This window comes from Neopsephotus bourkii, unplaced genomic scaffold (assembly GCF_033783945.1).
Source record: "Neopsephotus bourkii isolate Nb327-2 ecotype Australia unplaced genomic scaffold, CSIRO-AGI_Nbou_v1 NB_1526, whole genome shotgun sequence".
In the NCBI taxonomy this organism is placed as follows: domain Eukaryota; kingdom Metazoa; phylum Chordata; class Aves; order Psittaciformes; family Psittacidae; genus Neopsephotus; species Neopsephotus bourkii.
Window position 1 is genome coordinate 4,732,628 of NW_026902002.1, and position 16,209 is coordinate 4,748,836.

General features: G+C 40.6%; 1 protein-coding gene across 2 annotated transcripts in view; it reads left to right on the forward strand.

The window, feature by feature from the left end:
• Positions 1-16,209, forward strand: part of CNTNAP5 (contactin associated protein family member 5) — a 302,690-nt gene that overhangs the window by 198,091 nt on the left and 88,390 nt on the right. For both annotated transcript variants that reach the window (XM_061370154.1, XM_061370155.1), the window contains exon 13: positions 4,207-4,326. In XM_061370154.1, coding sequence (XP_061226138.1) covers positions 4,207-4,326 — 120 coding nt within the window. The remainder of the gene's footprint in view (positions 1-4,206; positions 4,327-16,209) is intronic.

The window sequence follows — 16,209 nt, forward strand, 5'->3', positions numbered from 1 at the left end:
GACTGCCTGTAGGAACCTGGTGGCAGAACCTGATGTGCTACTGCTGCACAGAGTGCAGCTTGCGCCCAAAAGGGCCTGAAGAAGCACAGCACGGTCTGAAAGTCATAAACTGTGATTTATTGTGGTTTTGCCTCAGTGAAACAAATGTTGGTGGAAAACTATCATTTTGTCTTCAGTGGCTGGCATAAATGAAAATTAGTCCAAAAAAATGTGGGAAGGTTAGAGAAGCAAAACTGATCTTGCTGCTTTGAGACAAAAGACAACTTAGAGGTTTCATTTTTGAAATTATGTTTTCAAAAAGTGCTTAATGAAGCTTTCTAATGAGAAAAGAAGCTTCGCATGAGCAGCCTATAAAGAACGTTATTTTTGTTGCTCTGGTCCAATTTTGGAGAACGTTTTAAAATTGAAAACAAACTCGAAGAAATTGAAGTGTAAACACTACTAAAATGCTTCTCAGAAAGGAATAAAATCACTATTTTTTGTGTTTGTTATTAATTTTAAAATAATGCTTGAAAATTGTTGATGTCCTCTACTCTGAATAAACTGATGAATACCTGTCCTTTATTAAAAAGGTGTAATTACTGCACATGTTGCTTGACATTAAAACGTATGCATTTGTCAACAGTTCCATAATTTCACTTGGTTCTTGCTTTTGGGAAGTGCATGCATGAATGGTAGGTGACTCTTTCATGACAACTATAGTAACGGTTTTCCTACTGTTCCCAAAATGATCATATCTCCAACTGTATCAGAGAAGTCTGGAAAAAGCAGGAACATAAATATGAAGGCTCTGGAGTCTTAACAGTCACAGCTGACCTTTCATCTATTTTTTACTTTTGTATAATATTTTTGATTGCATAAAAAGACGAGTCACTGCAAAGAGATCTTGTCTTTCATTGAACCATAAAGACAGCTTCAAGTCATTGTCACTTGAGTAAGAGGGCCATTTTCAGTAAATGGAATTGCGTAACTTTAATCTGAAACCAATCAGCTCAGCCTGCAAAGGCACTGAACAGAGCTTGGAGTGGATGGTGCATTTGAAACATCTGTGGGGGCATCTGTCATTTGACTGCAAAACAAATATCTTTTTTCATTCATGCATTATACAGCATAAAATAGCAAAAAGGCAGACTAAAAGCAGTGGCCCATACAGTCTAGAAGCATGCAGTACCAAATGCTTAAGACACAGATGTGAAACTTTCAGCTTGCAGCTACAAAATACACTGTCCACCAAAACACCTTTTCTCTAAGTCATGACAGTTAAGAGTATGTTTTATGTGCTAGAGCTTGAGGTTTATAGCCTTTTCCCACTTCTTTTGCTACTCCCTAGTATTTAGTGCTGGAATTCTCATATAACCAAAAGGAAAACATACCAGGATGGATTTTCTTCTGGCAGACATAACTGTAGTTTCACTGAAGCTTGTGCACCCTTTCAGATTTATACCAGCTGAGCACCCCTAGCCTGATTTCTAGCTCTATATAGCCTTTTTTCTCAAAGTTGCAATGACAAAGGAGCCTTTTAAAGGTTCTGTTTGCATCTGACCACATTATTAATGGCTTAGTCTTCACATCTTTCCTTAGTAATTTGAAAAAAGTAAATCTGGGCTCTAGCCAAAATGACAATCAAGAAGAAGCAAAACACCTGGTAAGAAAAAGTTTGTGATGAAGACTGAGTTTCTAGCTGTGACAGTTCACTGACAACGTATTAGTTTTATGTCTCTACCCCTTGCACCATCCTTTGTCTTCAAAAATAATCAGCAAACAATTCAGGGGAAGCAATTGACATATTCCTTAATGAGACAAGATAGTGTCCTGTAATGATGATGACAGCAAATTCACTAAGTTAACTGCAGTTTGAGAACTTTGGAAATTGATCAAACTGTGATTCCTTGATTGCTTACTTAATTGCCTGTTGCAGTCTCTCTCTTGACCCTCCATATCCCTGTTGCTTTTGTCAGCACTTTGGTGACTGTGGGATTCTCTGCTGTGAATATTTGAAGAAAAGGTTCTGGTTTGGGGATCTTATTTTATTTTCATTTAATATGTACGCTTGGCCAGCTGGCAAAGGGGGAATGTAGAGATTTTCTGGACTCCCGCAGTGTTTTCTACATGAGGCTAATAACTGTAAAGAAGAAGCTTTCTGAATTCTATTTATTATATGATGGATACTAATTAAAGCACTGTCTCACCAGGTGCTGAGTACCTTAAGAAGCTTCTTAACTCTGGGAAGTGTAGTACTCTGTATATTTAGCACTTAGTGATGTTCTGGCTGCTGAAGATGTCTGGTCAGAAGACAAATGTACAAGGAAAGAGCATATTTTGGTGAATCTTACAAGTGATTTATTGGTGAGACTCTTATTAAATTTGTAGCCAGTTTAGGATCAGATCTCCTATAACTGTGATTCAGTTTTGTTGGCAGAAGTGAAGAAATGTCCAAATTCTATTAATACCTGAGTGGCAAAATATCTTACAGCATTCTTCAGAACAGTAATCAGAAAAGGCTACTTCAAGCTTACTATTTCAGCCTTTCTGTAATTTTTTTTTTTTTTTTTAGAGAAGTTATTTTTAAGGAATGAGGGGCAAGGAGGAATGTGAGTCCCTGTGCACACAGGAATAGAAATGAGGAACTACTGCTGCTAGTGCAGAGCAAATGCTGCCTTCTGCAGGAGAGGCTAGAACTACATTTCAGAAGTGGTGAGGAAGTGCTGTTCCCGCACTGTCTGCAAATGTACTTCCAGATGAAAAGCACTGAGAAGAACTTTGCAGTTGTATTGATATAATAGATATGCCTTATCAATTTTAACTGTGTTGCAGTTCTGCCAGAAGAGTTGAAGGGGCTTGGAAAAAAAGATTTGCAGTGGCTAACAAATGTGTTACTCACAAGTTCCCCTATCTCCCAGCCTAAGTCCTGTTCTGTAGAGTGTTCTATGAATGTGCCAATAGTATCTAAATAGTATCTCTTAAAATTAGGGGATAAGAAAAGATAGATTTGACGTCGCAGTAGCCAAAGATGATGTCCAAATGTATTTCTATATGTTCTGCTATTGGTAGCACTGAAAAGCTTACTTGAAGATTAGGGATAGTTCTGTTTGCTTGCATTTCAGTTACTGTACGTTCCAAATAATGCTGTCTCATAGGGAGAGAAAAGGAAGTCTTGATCTATCTGCTAAGTCAATCTGTGGTTTTTATTGTGTTTGCTGCCAATTAGTTGAACAATCATAAGCTGCTACGGAGAATAACCTTGTCATTATAATCAGGTAAGTGTTTAAGTGGGTGGAAAAAAGAAATCAGTCCTTCTGCAATGAGATTTAAGGTTACTGTTGTTCAAGATCCAGGTCATACATGTGACTTTCTGATACATACATGTGACTTTCTGATATGAACTAACTGCCTCTCTGGGGGATTTTTCTCTTTGCGCCATCTGAAGTGACAGTTATGATATCTTGTCTGAAACAATGCCTAAATTACAAGGAATTATATTGGCCTGTGAGAGTTTTTCTTCCTGTTCTTGCTCTTGGTGACCTGCTATGCCTGTTTTATTAATGACTTGGATTTTCATGGGCACTAATTTGACAAAAAAAACACTGAAAAGCAGAGAGAAAGTGTTGCATTAAAATAGGGCTAAAGCATAAAGATGTCACCAAGGATGGAGACCATATCTGAGCTTGAGCTTTTCTGTTAGGGAACAGTGGGGTTTTTCGCTTGTTTTCATTTGGGTAGTAGATGGTGCTAGGGGCTTATAGCTATTTGTTACCAATATCCTGCAGGGAAGTTGGTTACTTAAAAATATGTCATCTGTGTTGACAAGACTTGAGCACATGCTTATGTAGAAGATCGTGTACACGTGTATGTACATATGTCTTTGAAATACCATTATGTGGATGCTTATATATATCACTCCGCAACTAGATGGTGGTACATTTGAAAGTTCATATTCATTTACTAAAGTATTTACATACTTTAATCCAAAATAAGGCCAATGCATAGATCTTTAAAGCCACAATCAATTAAGTTCAAGGAAGTAGTTAATTACATGCCTAATTTCCAGCACGGGCTTGGGTCCAAATGCAGTAAAATCTTTCACATGCTAATCAGCAGTAAAACAACAGTTTATTGTATGACAATGATTAAAGCAGTACTCATGTATGAAACATATCTGAATGTTTTTTCCTTGTTTGTGATGCCATCACTCTCTCTCTTTTAAAGCTATCTATGAACAATCTTGTGAGGCTTATCGACACCAAGGAAAGACATCAGGTTTCTTCTACATCGATTCTGATGGAAGTGGACCTCTTGGACCACTCCGTGTTTTTTGCAATATAACAGGTAATGAACTAACCTTGTCTTCAGTGCTTTATGTTGGCTCTAACATAATTGTGAGATCTTCTTACTAGGACAATGATAGGCACAATAATAATACTGCTCAGTAGTGGGGATAAAGCAGAGAACTGGTAGTCACTGAGGTTCAACTTGGAAATGTTTCTTTAGGATCTAAATAAAAGTAATTTTTAAACAAAGTTTGAAGGGCTGACCTTGTACTGTTGCTAAGTTGCATTTACAATGCCATTTGCACCTTATAAAGGGCACTGCTGGTATATTTTTCATAATAGCATCACTTTTCGTGAGATGTTTATGTTTTTTCCACTAAAGATGCAGAAAGTTAGAATTCAAACTTTCTTTTGTAATTGAATGATTTCTCTGCTTAAATAGAACACTAGGTCTGAGAATGATTATTAAACACCTTGCACTGAGCTAGCTGTAAACCCTTCCAGTCTGAATTAAGCAGGAATACCTCCTCTCAAATGAGTATGCTGCTTTTGCTGTCACAGAGAATAGAAATCTTGATCGTCCTGGGTACCTCTATGGAGGAGAAAGCATGATGTCCTTAGAAGGAGGTACACTGAAGTGCAAGTAAAGGAACAAGAGCCTGGCAAGATGACCTATTGGTTGAGACTTTTAACCCTACGGATATGTAGTTTAAAAAAGAAAAAGAAAAAACAAAACCAAAGACAAAAGTATGTTTGTCAAACTCCCCCTTAAATGAGTCCTATTTTGTATGTAGGACTGTCGTGCAAAGGAATGAGAAAAGATTACATAGCCTGTATTGTGAATTGGGGTAGGTAGTAGAGTGCCTTTTCTGCTTTTTATTTTTTAAAGGGAGAGGAAATTTCCTAGACTTTCTCCTGTTCGACATTTTTTTATTCCTATGGCCAGATGCAGATGAAAGAATATTTTATTACCCATTCTAAGTTGCTGATTTTGGTTGAGCTAATTTGCTACATATCACCTTCACACTGAGTCCCAAAAACTAAGGATGCAGGATACATATATTCATATTTTATCCTTAGTGTCCTTGTACTTGAAGTGTCTCAGATTAACTTTTCGTTTTGATGTAACTGGACAACTGTTATGTTAATTAAATGCATGCCAGTTAATTATTATGTTTTTTATTCAAGAGTAACAAATATTTAATAAGATGTGCCTCCTTCACCGTGAATCTCATAAGAATTGAAAGTTTCACCTTTCTGTCTGAATATCCTTCCTTGATCTCCAGTATGGGAAATGTGCTCATTTTTATTATTTATCATATAAATATGTGTGATCAAAACATTGTCAGTGCTTTTCATCTCTGCTGAAGAAGAATTTTTAACAAACTCCTTGCAGAAAGCATCTGCTTTCCTCAAATAAATTTTATCTGGCAGAAATCCAGAATCATATACCTGAATTTCTCTCTATCCGCGATGAACTTGCTGACTTTCTAATTTTATTTTGGTTACGAGAAAGTGGAGATGGGGAAAACCGACATAACCTTCTAGCTTGGAGAACTTTTTTGTATTTCTTCTTTTCCTCTAGACGTCTTATTTGTGGCAGGGGAAGGTTGCTTGTCTCAGACATCACTATTATTTCTGTTGCATAGAAGAAGGCTGAGACACAGAAAGAAAATAGTATTTGACAGTTGTTCAGAGAGTTTGAGGTACAATTGGGTTATGCTTCTGTATTATCTAAATATGGTTTGGGTGCCTTAATTAGAAGAGCTTCTTTTCTCTCTGGGAGCACACCTTATTGATATATTAATAAAGATTGTTTACAGTAATAGATTATGTGCAAAGTATGGGAAAAAAAACTTCATGCTTAAACTTATGAAGTTTAACCATAACAAGTGCAAGATCCTTGAAACTTACTACCACAGGATATCAAGCGGGGCAATATAACAGGTGAAAAAAGCAGGCTGGAAAAAGGCCCAGTCTTGTTTGATAGATTCAGAAAGTGCAATTAAACATGGAGGTTTAGTTGCAGTTCCCAGCTCAGGTGGCTGTGAAGTAAAGATTGCTGGGAAATGGGAATGAATTTCAAGAAAACCTGCTGGTTTTCCATGCTTTCCTGGGTATCTGTTCACACCCTAAGACAGAGGTTGCCTTTTGGTGTAAATAAAGCTTTGCTTTTACATTGGCTGTTCTTTTCGTATACAGTTCAAGAAACAGTAACCTCTTTATGCCCAAAACATGTTCAGGCTTAAGAATTTGAAGATGAAATAGAAAATCCAGGAAATAACACATTTGATGTTTTTAGAAGTAGAGCTGCAGTGAGAGGAAGTACAGTGCTCGAATCTGTGAAGGATGAGGTCAAAGAAGGAATCAGAACATCAGAAATGAGTAGCATCACTGCATTTAGAGAACAGTGTTGTTCTTTAATGTTTTTACTTACATTTGTTTAAAATTCTAATTTTTACCTGTTTAATTGAACCAAGTAGGAATCTCGCTTGTAGCTGGTTATTAACCAGGGCAGTTATTAACCAGCTTTCTCACATATTGGTGTCTGCTTATAGGCATCCAATATGTGGATATAGAAAGTGTCAACATTACAAGTTAATTTATTATGTGTGTGAGCCCAGTGATTTCTCTGCAGCCTGTCAACTTTAACAGTCCACTGTTGAGTAAAAATTTTGAAGAAACCAGAAAACTGTGATTGTGTGTGTTGAGAGGGATTTGGACAATCATAGAAAGACAAGGAGGGAGAGAAAAATAAAGGAAGGGAAATTTTTCAGAGAGAAAGGAGGAAAAAAGTATTATAAACATAAAGCCAATTTTCAGCATGGTAAGAAATTTAATAGTGAAGTGTCACTGGACATCTGCAGATACAAAAGTGGATAAATGTATTTATTTGCAGTCTGGAGAAGTGGCTGAAAAAACAAGGTGACAAAAATTGTAGATGACATGCTATTATTGAAGTCAGTCAAGAAGAGGGAAGAGTGTTAGAAGCACTTTAGAAGGATTTTATCTTAAAGTTTATTTATTTCAATCAAAAGTAAAATACGTTGTTGAAATAGGAGGCTGTCAGGAACAGTAATGTACTTAATTAAGGCATAGAAAGATATCTGTTCAAAGAGAGGCTAGAAGTAAATAATCCAGAGCTATTCAGGTTGGGAAGACCCAAAGTGAATGCACCTCATTGACATAAGCTTTGTTCATTTGCATATTCATACAATAGGAATAAAGAGGCAGTTCAATTGCAGTGAAAGACAACAAACTAGATTAAAAAAAAAAAAAGACAGCACCTTATTAACATAATGTTTTTTCACCTTCTATACCCATCATATGCAAAGCAAAGTCACTTTCATAGGGAAATTCATCAATTGTAAGAAACAATGAAGACTCTATGCTGTATATGCATTTGCACGGGGAAGTAAACCAGACATATGTGGCCAAACCATGATCATATGTAGCTAAATGTTATGAGAGAAAAACCATGAGGATTGTGTGGGTTAGTGTAGGGTTTAATACTTTGGGATCATTGTGTTCAGTGCCAAGGGAACATAATGAGTGTCTCCAGTGTCATCTACATATGAATGTGAACTACCTTTGCTTTTTTTACCTGGATTATATGATCCACGGTACTCTATGCCCACACTTTTTTGCATAAAGCACAGAGAGAATGTATCCTGTGAGGCTTTGGGGTAATGAAAAACCACCAGTGCCAGGAAAGACATTTTCTCTGTTAGCTGTTTGTTTGATAATTAGCCCAGTTAAATTAATCTTTGGTTCCCACTGAAATGGCTGATAACAGTCAATATAGAAAATGGCTAATGGACCATTTGAACCTGTGGTCTGACAGTCTTTCCATCATTGTGAGCGTTATTCTTTTGTTGCTTAGAAATCTATTGATCTGTCTGGAGTACTACTTAAATGCTAATAATCATATTCACTAGTACAAAGTCTATAGACATGCAGTCTACATCCATGTAGTTGTTTTGCTCCCCTGTATGGAAAGTGTTTGTAATCACCTTTACTCATCTTCTCCCAGGTAAATTTTGCCCTTGGTATCTGAAAGATTTAGTTACACTTTAGTCATTTTGTCACTGTAATTTACTGGTGCTGTTTTGCTGTATGCAGACTCTAGGCTATCAAATCAATAATGCTTAGAAATTGCCATGACTAGATCAATGATTAACTTTATCTTACTGGCTGGTGTCAGCCTCCTGGTTCAGCACCAGAACAATGGCAGGTCTCCTACAAGCTTCATTTCATAGAATCATAGAATTGTTAGGGTTGGAAAGGACCTCAACATCATCAAGCTCCAATCCCCCTTGCCATGGGCAGGGACACCTCGCTCTAAACCATAACACCCAAGGCCTCGTCCAACCTGGCCTTGAACACCACCAGGGATGGAGCATTCACAACCTCCTTGGGCAACCGATTCCAGTGCCTCACCACCCAGGAAAGAATTTCCTCCTTATATCCAGTCTAAACTTCCCCTGTTTAAGTTTTAACCCATTACCCTTGGTCCTATCACTACAGCCCCTAATGAAGCGTCCATCCCCAGCATCCCTCTAGGCCCCCTTCAGAGACTGGAAGGCTGCTATGAGGTCTCCACACAGCCTTCTCTTCTCCAGCCTGAACAGCCCCAACTTTCTCAGCCTATCTTCATATGGGAGGTGCTCCAGTCCCCTGATCATTCTCGTGGCTCTCCTCTGGACTTGTTCCAACAGATCCATGTCCTTTTTATGTTGAGGACACCAGAACTGCACACAATACTCCAAGTGAGGTCTCATGAGAGCAGAGTAGAAGGGCAGGATCACCTCCTTTGACCTGCTGGTCACACTCCTTTTGATGCAGCCCAGGATACGGTTGGCTTTCTGGGCTGTGAGCACACACTGCCGGCTCATGTTCATTTTCTCTTCGACTAGCACCCCCTAGTCCTTCTCCGCAGGGCTGATCTGAATCTCTTCCCTGCCCAGACTGTAGCTGTTTCTGGGATTGCTCCGACCCAGCTGTAGAACCTTGCACTTGGCATGGTTAAACTTCATGAGGTTGGCATCAGCCCAGCTCACAAGTGTGTCAAGGTCCCTCTGGATGGCATTCCTTCCCTCCAGCGTATCAACCGAACCACACAGCTTGGTGTTATCGACAAACTTGCTGACGGCGCACTCAATCCCACTGTCCATGTCAGTGATGAAGATGTTACACAAGACCGGTCCCAACACCGATCCCTGAGGGACACCACTCGTTACAGGTCTCCAGCCGAACTTTGAGCCAATGACCACAACTCCTTGTGTGTAGCCATCCAGCCAGTTCTTTATCCACCGAGTGGTCCATTCATCAAGTTGATGTCTCTCCAATTTAGAGAAAAGAATGTCGTGTGGGACAGTGTCAAACGCTTTACACAAATCCAGGTAGATGACATCAACTGCTTTACCCCTGTCCATCAGTTCTGTAGACCCATCATAAATGGCCACCAAATTGGTCAGGCAGGATTTCCCCTTAGTGAAGCCATGCTGCCTGTCACCAAGCACCTTGTTGTTTTTCATGTGCCTTAGCATGCCTTCCAGGAGAATCTGCTCCAAGATTTTGCCAAGCACAGATGTGAGACTGACTGGTCTGTAATTCCCTGGGTCATCCATTTTCCCCTTCTTGAAAATGGGGGTTATATTTCCCTTTTTTCAGTTGTTGGGAACTTCACCTGACTGCCATGATTTTTCAAATATGATGGCCAGCGGCTTAGCAACTTCATTTGCCAGCTCCTTCAGGACCCGCAGATGGATTTCATCAGGACCCATGGACTTGTGCATGTTCAGATTTTTAAGATGGTCTCGAACCAATTCCTCTCCTACAGTGGGCCCAAGGGCTTCATTCTCACAGTCCCTGCATCTGCCTTCCAAGACTTGGGTGGTGCGGTCAGAGCCTTTGCTAGAGAAGACCGAGGCAAAGATGTCATTCAGAACCTCAGCCTTCTCCAAATCCTGTGTAGCTAGTTCACCCGAGAGCTTCCTGAGGGGGCCTACGTTCTCCCTAAACTGTTTTTTATTTCCTATGTACCTGTAGAATCCCTTCCTGTTATCCTTAATATCCCTAGCCAAGTTTAAGTCTAACTGGGCCTTAGCTTTCCTAACCTGGTCCCTAGCTTCACAGACAACATCCCTGTACTCTTCCCAGGCTGCCTGTCCTTGCTTCCACTTTCAATAAAACTCTTTTTTCATTTAAATTTTTCTCAGCAGCTCCTTATCCATCCAAGGAGGTCTCCTGGCCCTCCTGCTGCACTTCCTTCTAGTTGGGATGCAGCACTCCTGAGCTTGTAGCAGGTGATCCTTGAATATCAAACAAGAGTCTTGAGCCCCCCTGCCCTCTAGGGCTATATCCCATGGAATCTTACTAAGCAGGTTCCTGAAGAGGCCAAAGTCTGCTCTTTTGAAGTCTAGGGCAGTGAGCTTGCTGCATGCTCTTCTCACTGTCCTAAGGATCTCAAATTCAACCATCTCGTGGTCGCTGCATCCAACGATGCCCTGGTGTGCCACATTTCCAATGAGCCCTTCCCTGTTGGTGAGCACGAGGTCAAGCATGGCACCTCTCCTTGTCGGTTCCTCTATTACTTGCAGAAGGAAGTTGCCTTCCACACAATCGAGGAACCTCCTGGATTGCTTGTCCCGGGCCGTACCGTCATTCCAACAGATGTCAGGGTGGTTGAAGTCACCCGTGAGAACAAGGGCATGTGAGTGTGAGGCTTTTCCTATCTGCCTATAGAGTGCTCCATCCGCAGATTCCTCTTGATCAGGCGGTCTCTAACAGATCCCCACAGTAATGTCTCCCATCGCTGTTTTCCCTTTAACCCTGACCCACAAGCTCTCTGCTAACTGCTCACCTGTCCCCAGACAGAGTTCCATACTTTCCAGCCTATCTCTAACATAAAGGGCAACTCCCCCTCCACGCCTGCCATGCCTGTCTTTTCTAAAGAGTCTGTAACCTTCCATTCCAACACTCCAGTCATAGGAGCCATCCCACCATGTTTCTGTGATGCCTATAATATCATACCCCCATAGACGTGCACACATCTCTAATTCCTCTTGTTTGTTCCCCATGCTACGGGTGTTTGTATAGAGGCATCTGAGCCGAGCTCCAAATGAATCCGGCTCATTGGCTGGAGCAGCCAGAATATGTCTGCCTTGATCCGAACATTTATTATAGCTGCTGGCAACTGACTGGGTGTGTTGGAATGGAATGATGCCCCCCTCCCCCAACACATCTAGTTTAAAGCCTCCTTGACCAGTCTGGCAAGCTTCCTATCAAAACTGCTGCTCAGACAAGCTCCACCAGCCCCCGCTAGACCTGGCCTCCAAACTTGGGTCCAATGTTCATGACACCCTGACTGTGACACCACCCTTTTAACCATTTATTATCCTGGCTAATCCTCCTAGCTTTTCTTAGGTCCTCCCCTGTATCCTGGAGAATAGACGGAAAGACTATCTGAGCTCCAGAGCCCTTAACCACCTCTCCCAGGGCTCTGTAGTCCTTCTTTATGTTCCCCTGGCTACTACTATCTATATCCATAGCACCCACATGTATCACCAGAAGTGGGTTATAGTCCCTCGGGCTTACCAGAGCAGGCAGCCTCTCTGGCACATCCTTGATCCGTGCCCCTGGTATGCAACACACCTCCCTTGAGACCGGGTCAGGCCAACAGACGAGTGCTTCTGTCCCTTTCAAAGTAGAATCCACTACTACTACGCCCCACTGCCTTTTCCTGGCAGCACCAGTAGAAATCTTTACTAGTGCATCAGCCGGCTGTTTCTGGCACAAGTGCGTTTCCTCATGAGCCCCCTGCAGGTCAGCAAAGCGGTTCTGCGTGGGGGCAACAGGTTTAGGAGGAAGTCCCTTGCTTTTAATTGTCCTTTTCCTCCTTTTTTTGTTGGTTTTTTTTTTTTTTTTGTCACCAATTCCCACCTTCGAGGGTTAACAACCTCCTTCTTTCTTCCATGAGCTACAGGGGAAGCTTGAGGACCCTGCACATTTTGGGCAGGGAGCAAGCATTCCTGCTTCCTCTCAGGTACCCTGACATCTTGTAGCCTATTAATAGCTTCCTGCAGCTCAGCCACCTGCTGCAGGAGAACCTCCACCAGGGAGCACAGAGTGTAGCCCTGTCCATTGTGTACCTTTCCCTCACCAGACCAGTGCAGGCACTCTCTACACCCCGAAGTCTGTCTGAGCCATCACAAGGCATATAAAACAGCAGGAAAGTGATTATGTTGAGTCTCTCAAAACTTACTTTAGATGAAGGAGACTGAGTCAGAGAAGACTACATTGTTGTAGAAGTGTAGTGAGTGTAAGCACAGTGGAGACGTCCATTTTACACTAAGAAGTAGTTCAACAACTTCCTCTTCACTGCTTGTTGAAGGTAGACTGTATTAGGGGAAATACAGAAATGGAGGATCAAGAAAGAGGCTGGCAGGTTAATAGTTTGTGATCTCTGGGCTTCAGCACAACACTGGGGATGAGGGTTCAAGGCGTTACAGAAGAGGTAGCTTCTTCTCATCCATGAGAGACATCCAGCATGGCCATTCTGCTGATAGAGAACTGTGGGCTCAGATTGAGCAAGCTTCATGCTGGGAACTCAGCTTTTCCCTCTCTGCCAGGGCCAAGGCAGCATGTCTATGGAGCCAGGAGCATGGTGCTTTCCTGGTGCTGGCTACTGACAGGGAATGGTTCCAGGCATGGACATCCCTAAGGAATGCACACCATAAGTGCAGTTTACCAGCACCATTGGAGAGTGGGCTGCATGCAGGACTGAGAGGACAGGAACTTCCCCCCCCAGAACTTCCTCCATGGAAATGCATTGCAGTACCTTTCTACTGGCTAGAACTGGCTGAATCAGAAACTAAGAGGAAGCTGATGAACATAGAACAAGCTGCAGAAGGACATATTGCTGGGTCAGCTAACAGGAAAATGAATAACAATGAGAATAGGTTTCATAGGAGACTCAGAAACCACTTTTTTTGATTCATTGAGTTAAAGCTGTTTGTGATAAGAAATTGGCTTTTCTTACACCCCTCAAATAATATTTGTATTTATAATATTTGAATTTTTCAGCTGCCACTGCAGCTTAAAACTGTATGGTGCTCAAGGAGGAGAGTCTATCTGTTGTGTGGTTACTCCTGTAGTTACAGGTACAACTTTCAGGGCAATATTTAGCATTCAATGTAGAGCACCATGAAACAAATGCATCATATGAGCTCTCAGAGCAATTTTTCTCTCCCTCTTGTAACATTTACCGTATGTTTGGCTTGTTGGCAATTTAATCAGTCTGAATAATCTTGTTTTGTGACAAACCTCCTAAATCACAAAGGAGTGATGCAGTTTGTATGGGTGAAATGTGCTCCATGGGGATATTTAAAGTTGAAGAATAAAAATGAGAATTAGACAATACAGAGCTCATTGAAAGCCAGTTTTCCAGCTGCTCTAATTTCACACAATTTAATTTGTGTGCCGTCAAAAGCAACTTGGAGGCTTCCAGCAAGATGATAGAGCAATGGGTGAAGCTAAACAGAGGGTCTAAAATGTGCTGAATACATTGCAGTCCCGTGCTGTAAAAACACCTCCTAGGGCCAAATGCAGGCAGCATAATATCCTAGTAAATTGGACCATTAAATAAAACTGTGAAGTCATAAAGCTGTAGCATTACCCTGAAATTAAAGCACTGTCACCTTTGAATTATGGAACAATTTAACAAGTGTTTAGGAAATATGCTTTTGAAGGCTGCATTTAACTATTACAGAATATACAGTAGATGCTGTAGCTTCACTCTCCTACTGGGTTTAGAATTACTTAAAGCTTGTGTGTGGTTCAAAATTTTACCAAGCTGAGAAAGTAATAAAACAATAAAGTTAAATAACAAAAGGTAAAATTAGGCAGTGACCTTTGCCTGGAGAACAGCTTTTTCATCTCATTGCAAATTCAGAAGCACGGGGAGAGCTAGTTAAATTGAGTAAACAGGAAAAAAACGTATAGTATGGATAGATAAAAAAACATAATGATAACTTCTTTGTTGAAAGAAAAAGGAAAAGAGTTCCTTATCTGCCTAGTTTAACAGTTTCCAGGTATGGAAATGTCTAGAAGGAATTGGTGGCACTCGATTTGCATCTGTGATTACAGTGCCACCGCCTAAAAATGTAATGAAAACAAAACAAAAAATAATAAAGATTAAAAAAACAAACCTGAACCTCATGTTGTGAAATAAGAACAATATTTAAAGTCCTAATTTTAAACAAAAGCCATGGACATAATCTGTGCAGAGGCATGCCTCTGCAAAGGCATATGCATGTCTTAGAGCTCAGTTGCAGACAGCTTTGCACTGCTTTCTAGGTGTAGTGATCTGTGTGCATGTTGATAGCAGCTACATTTTTGATGCAGGTTCTGAAGCTTGTGCATGTGAATTTGAGGAAAATAATATTATATTTTTCTTAATGCTGCTGGGTTTAAGGTGGAGAAAATGGTGCTTGAATAAAACCCAGAAGCTGACCTGAATGGTGAGGGTCTTCAGAAGAAAGACTGGGATTACTTTTGTGCAGTTTTCAGATCTATGGAGGCAGGTGCACATAGTCTTGCTATTGTCTTGGAATAGTTCAAGAACTTACTGCCCTCCTGCTTAGTTACTTCTCCCTCAGACAGTTGAGATGCAGGAGGGAAAAGTATCAGCTCTCCCACTCTGTCCAAAGCAAACTAAAGATTAAGTCGTTTTCAGGCTCATTTGCTGCATGTAATCAAAGAGCTGTCCTTTTGAAAGAAGGAACTTTCCCTATTGTTGGGGGTTTTTCTGTCTGTATCTAGCAGGTGGCTATGACTTCGTGCACATTACCTAGCCCACCTGTGCTTCACACCCCTCTTGCTAAAATGTGTGTATTTATTTTTTCCCTGGGAAGTGGGAAGAAGTATGGCTGAAATAGTTGAATTTGTCTCTCTTCTTCCTCTAACATTGTTGTCACCAGCTCTTTTGCATCTGTGGTGTGTTAGGCTGCCCTTCTAATCTGAAGACTTCCTTTCCAACTGCAAGTTTTTAAAGACTCTTTCACTGCTTTGTTGTTGTTGTTGATGTTGTTAAAAATAAAAAAGGTAGCAGAGGATATGTTTCTCTGCTCTTTCAACACCAGCTACACAGGGAAAAACACTTTTGAATGGTCGTAGCTTTTGCCATCCTACAGGGATGCTTGGTGGTGGCTGTGACTTCCTTTCACTACTAGATCAGTGAGCTGAATGTATATATTTTGTGAGAATGTGATGATGGTTACCTTTACTTTCAAGGTGGAACATAGAGGGAATCTTTGAAGTGACCAGCAAAGCACAGATCTCACTGATCTGTAAAATCTCTGAAATGTAAATCTGGAATTCTTCCTTTCTGCTATTACTTTTTTGAAATCTCTGTTCTTATGTACTTGCAAAATCACAATTACTTTGAGTACAGAAAAAAACTTTGTTTTCCTTTTCCTTTGCAAACTAGAGGATGGAAAATCTGAAGTTAGCGTCTCAGTTCTAAAAGATCCTGTGGGGAAAATCAGTTCTTGAATGTCATAGTTCAGATTTCATGACAGCTGAGCACAGCTGTAACGATAACAAGACCACTGAAAATTAATGAACAATTACAGAAGAAAATCAGATAAAGAACTGTCTATTGTCTGTCCAACACACTTGTTAATGAGTGTTTGTCACTAACAGTAGGTTTGTTCAAGTCTTGTCCATCCTCGTTTCAGATGTCAATTATGTTTTTAACACTTCTTGGGAAGACTGTTTTATGCTATGGTATTTTTAAGAAGTTTTTCCTAGTACTCCTATGTTGCTTCTAAGCTACTAGATTTTTATGCTTTCAACTTTTCAGGTACCAACACAGCACTTTTCTTAGTGCACAAATACACAGCCTGGAAAGCACAGTGGTGTTAACCACTCTGAAACT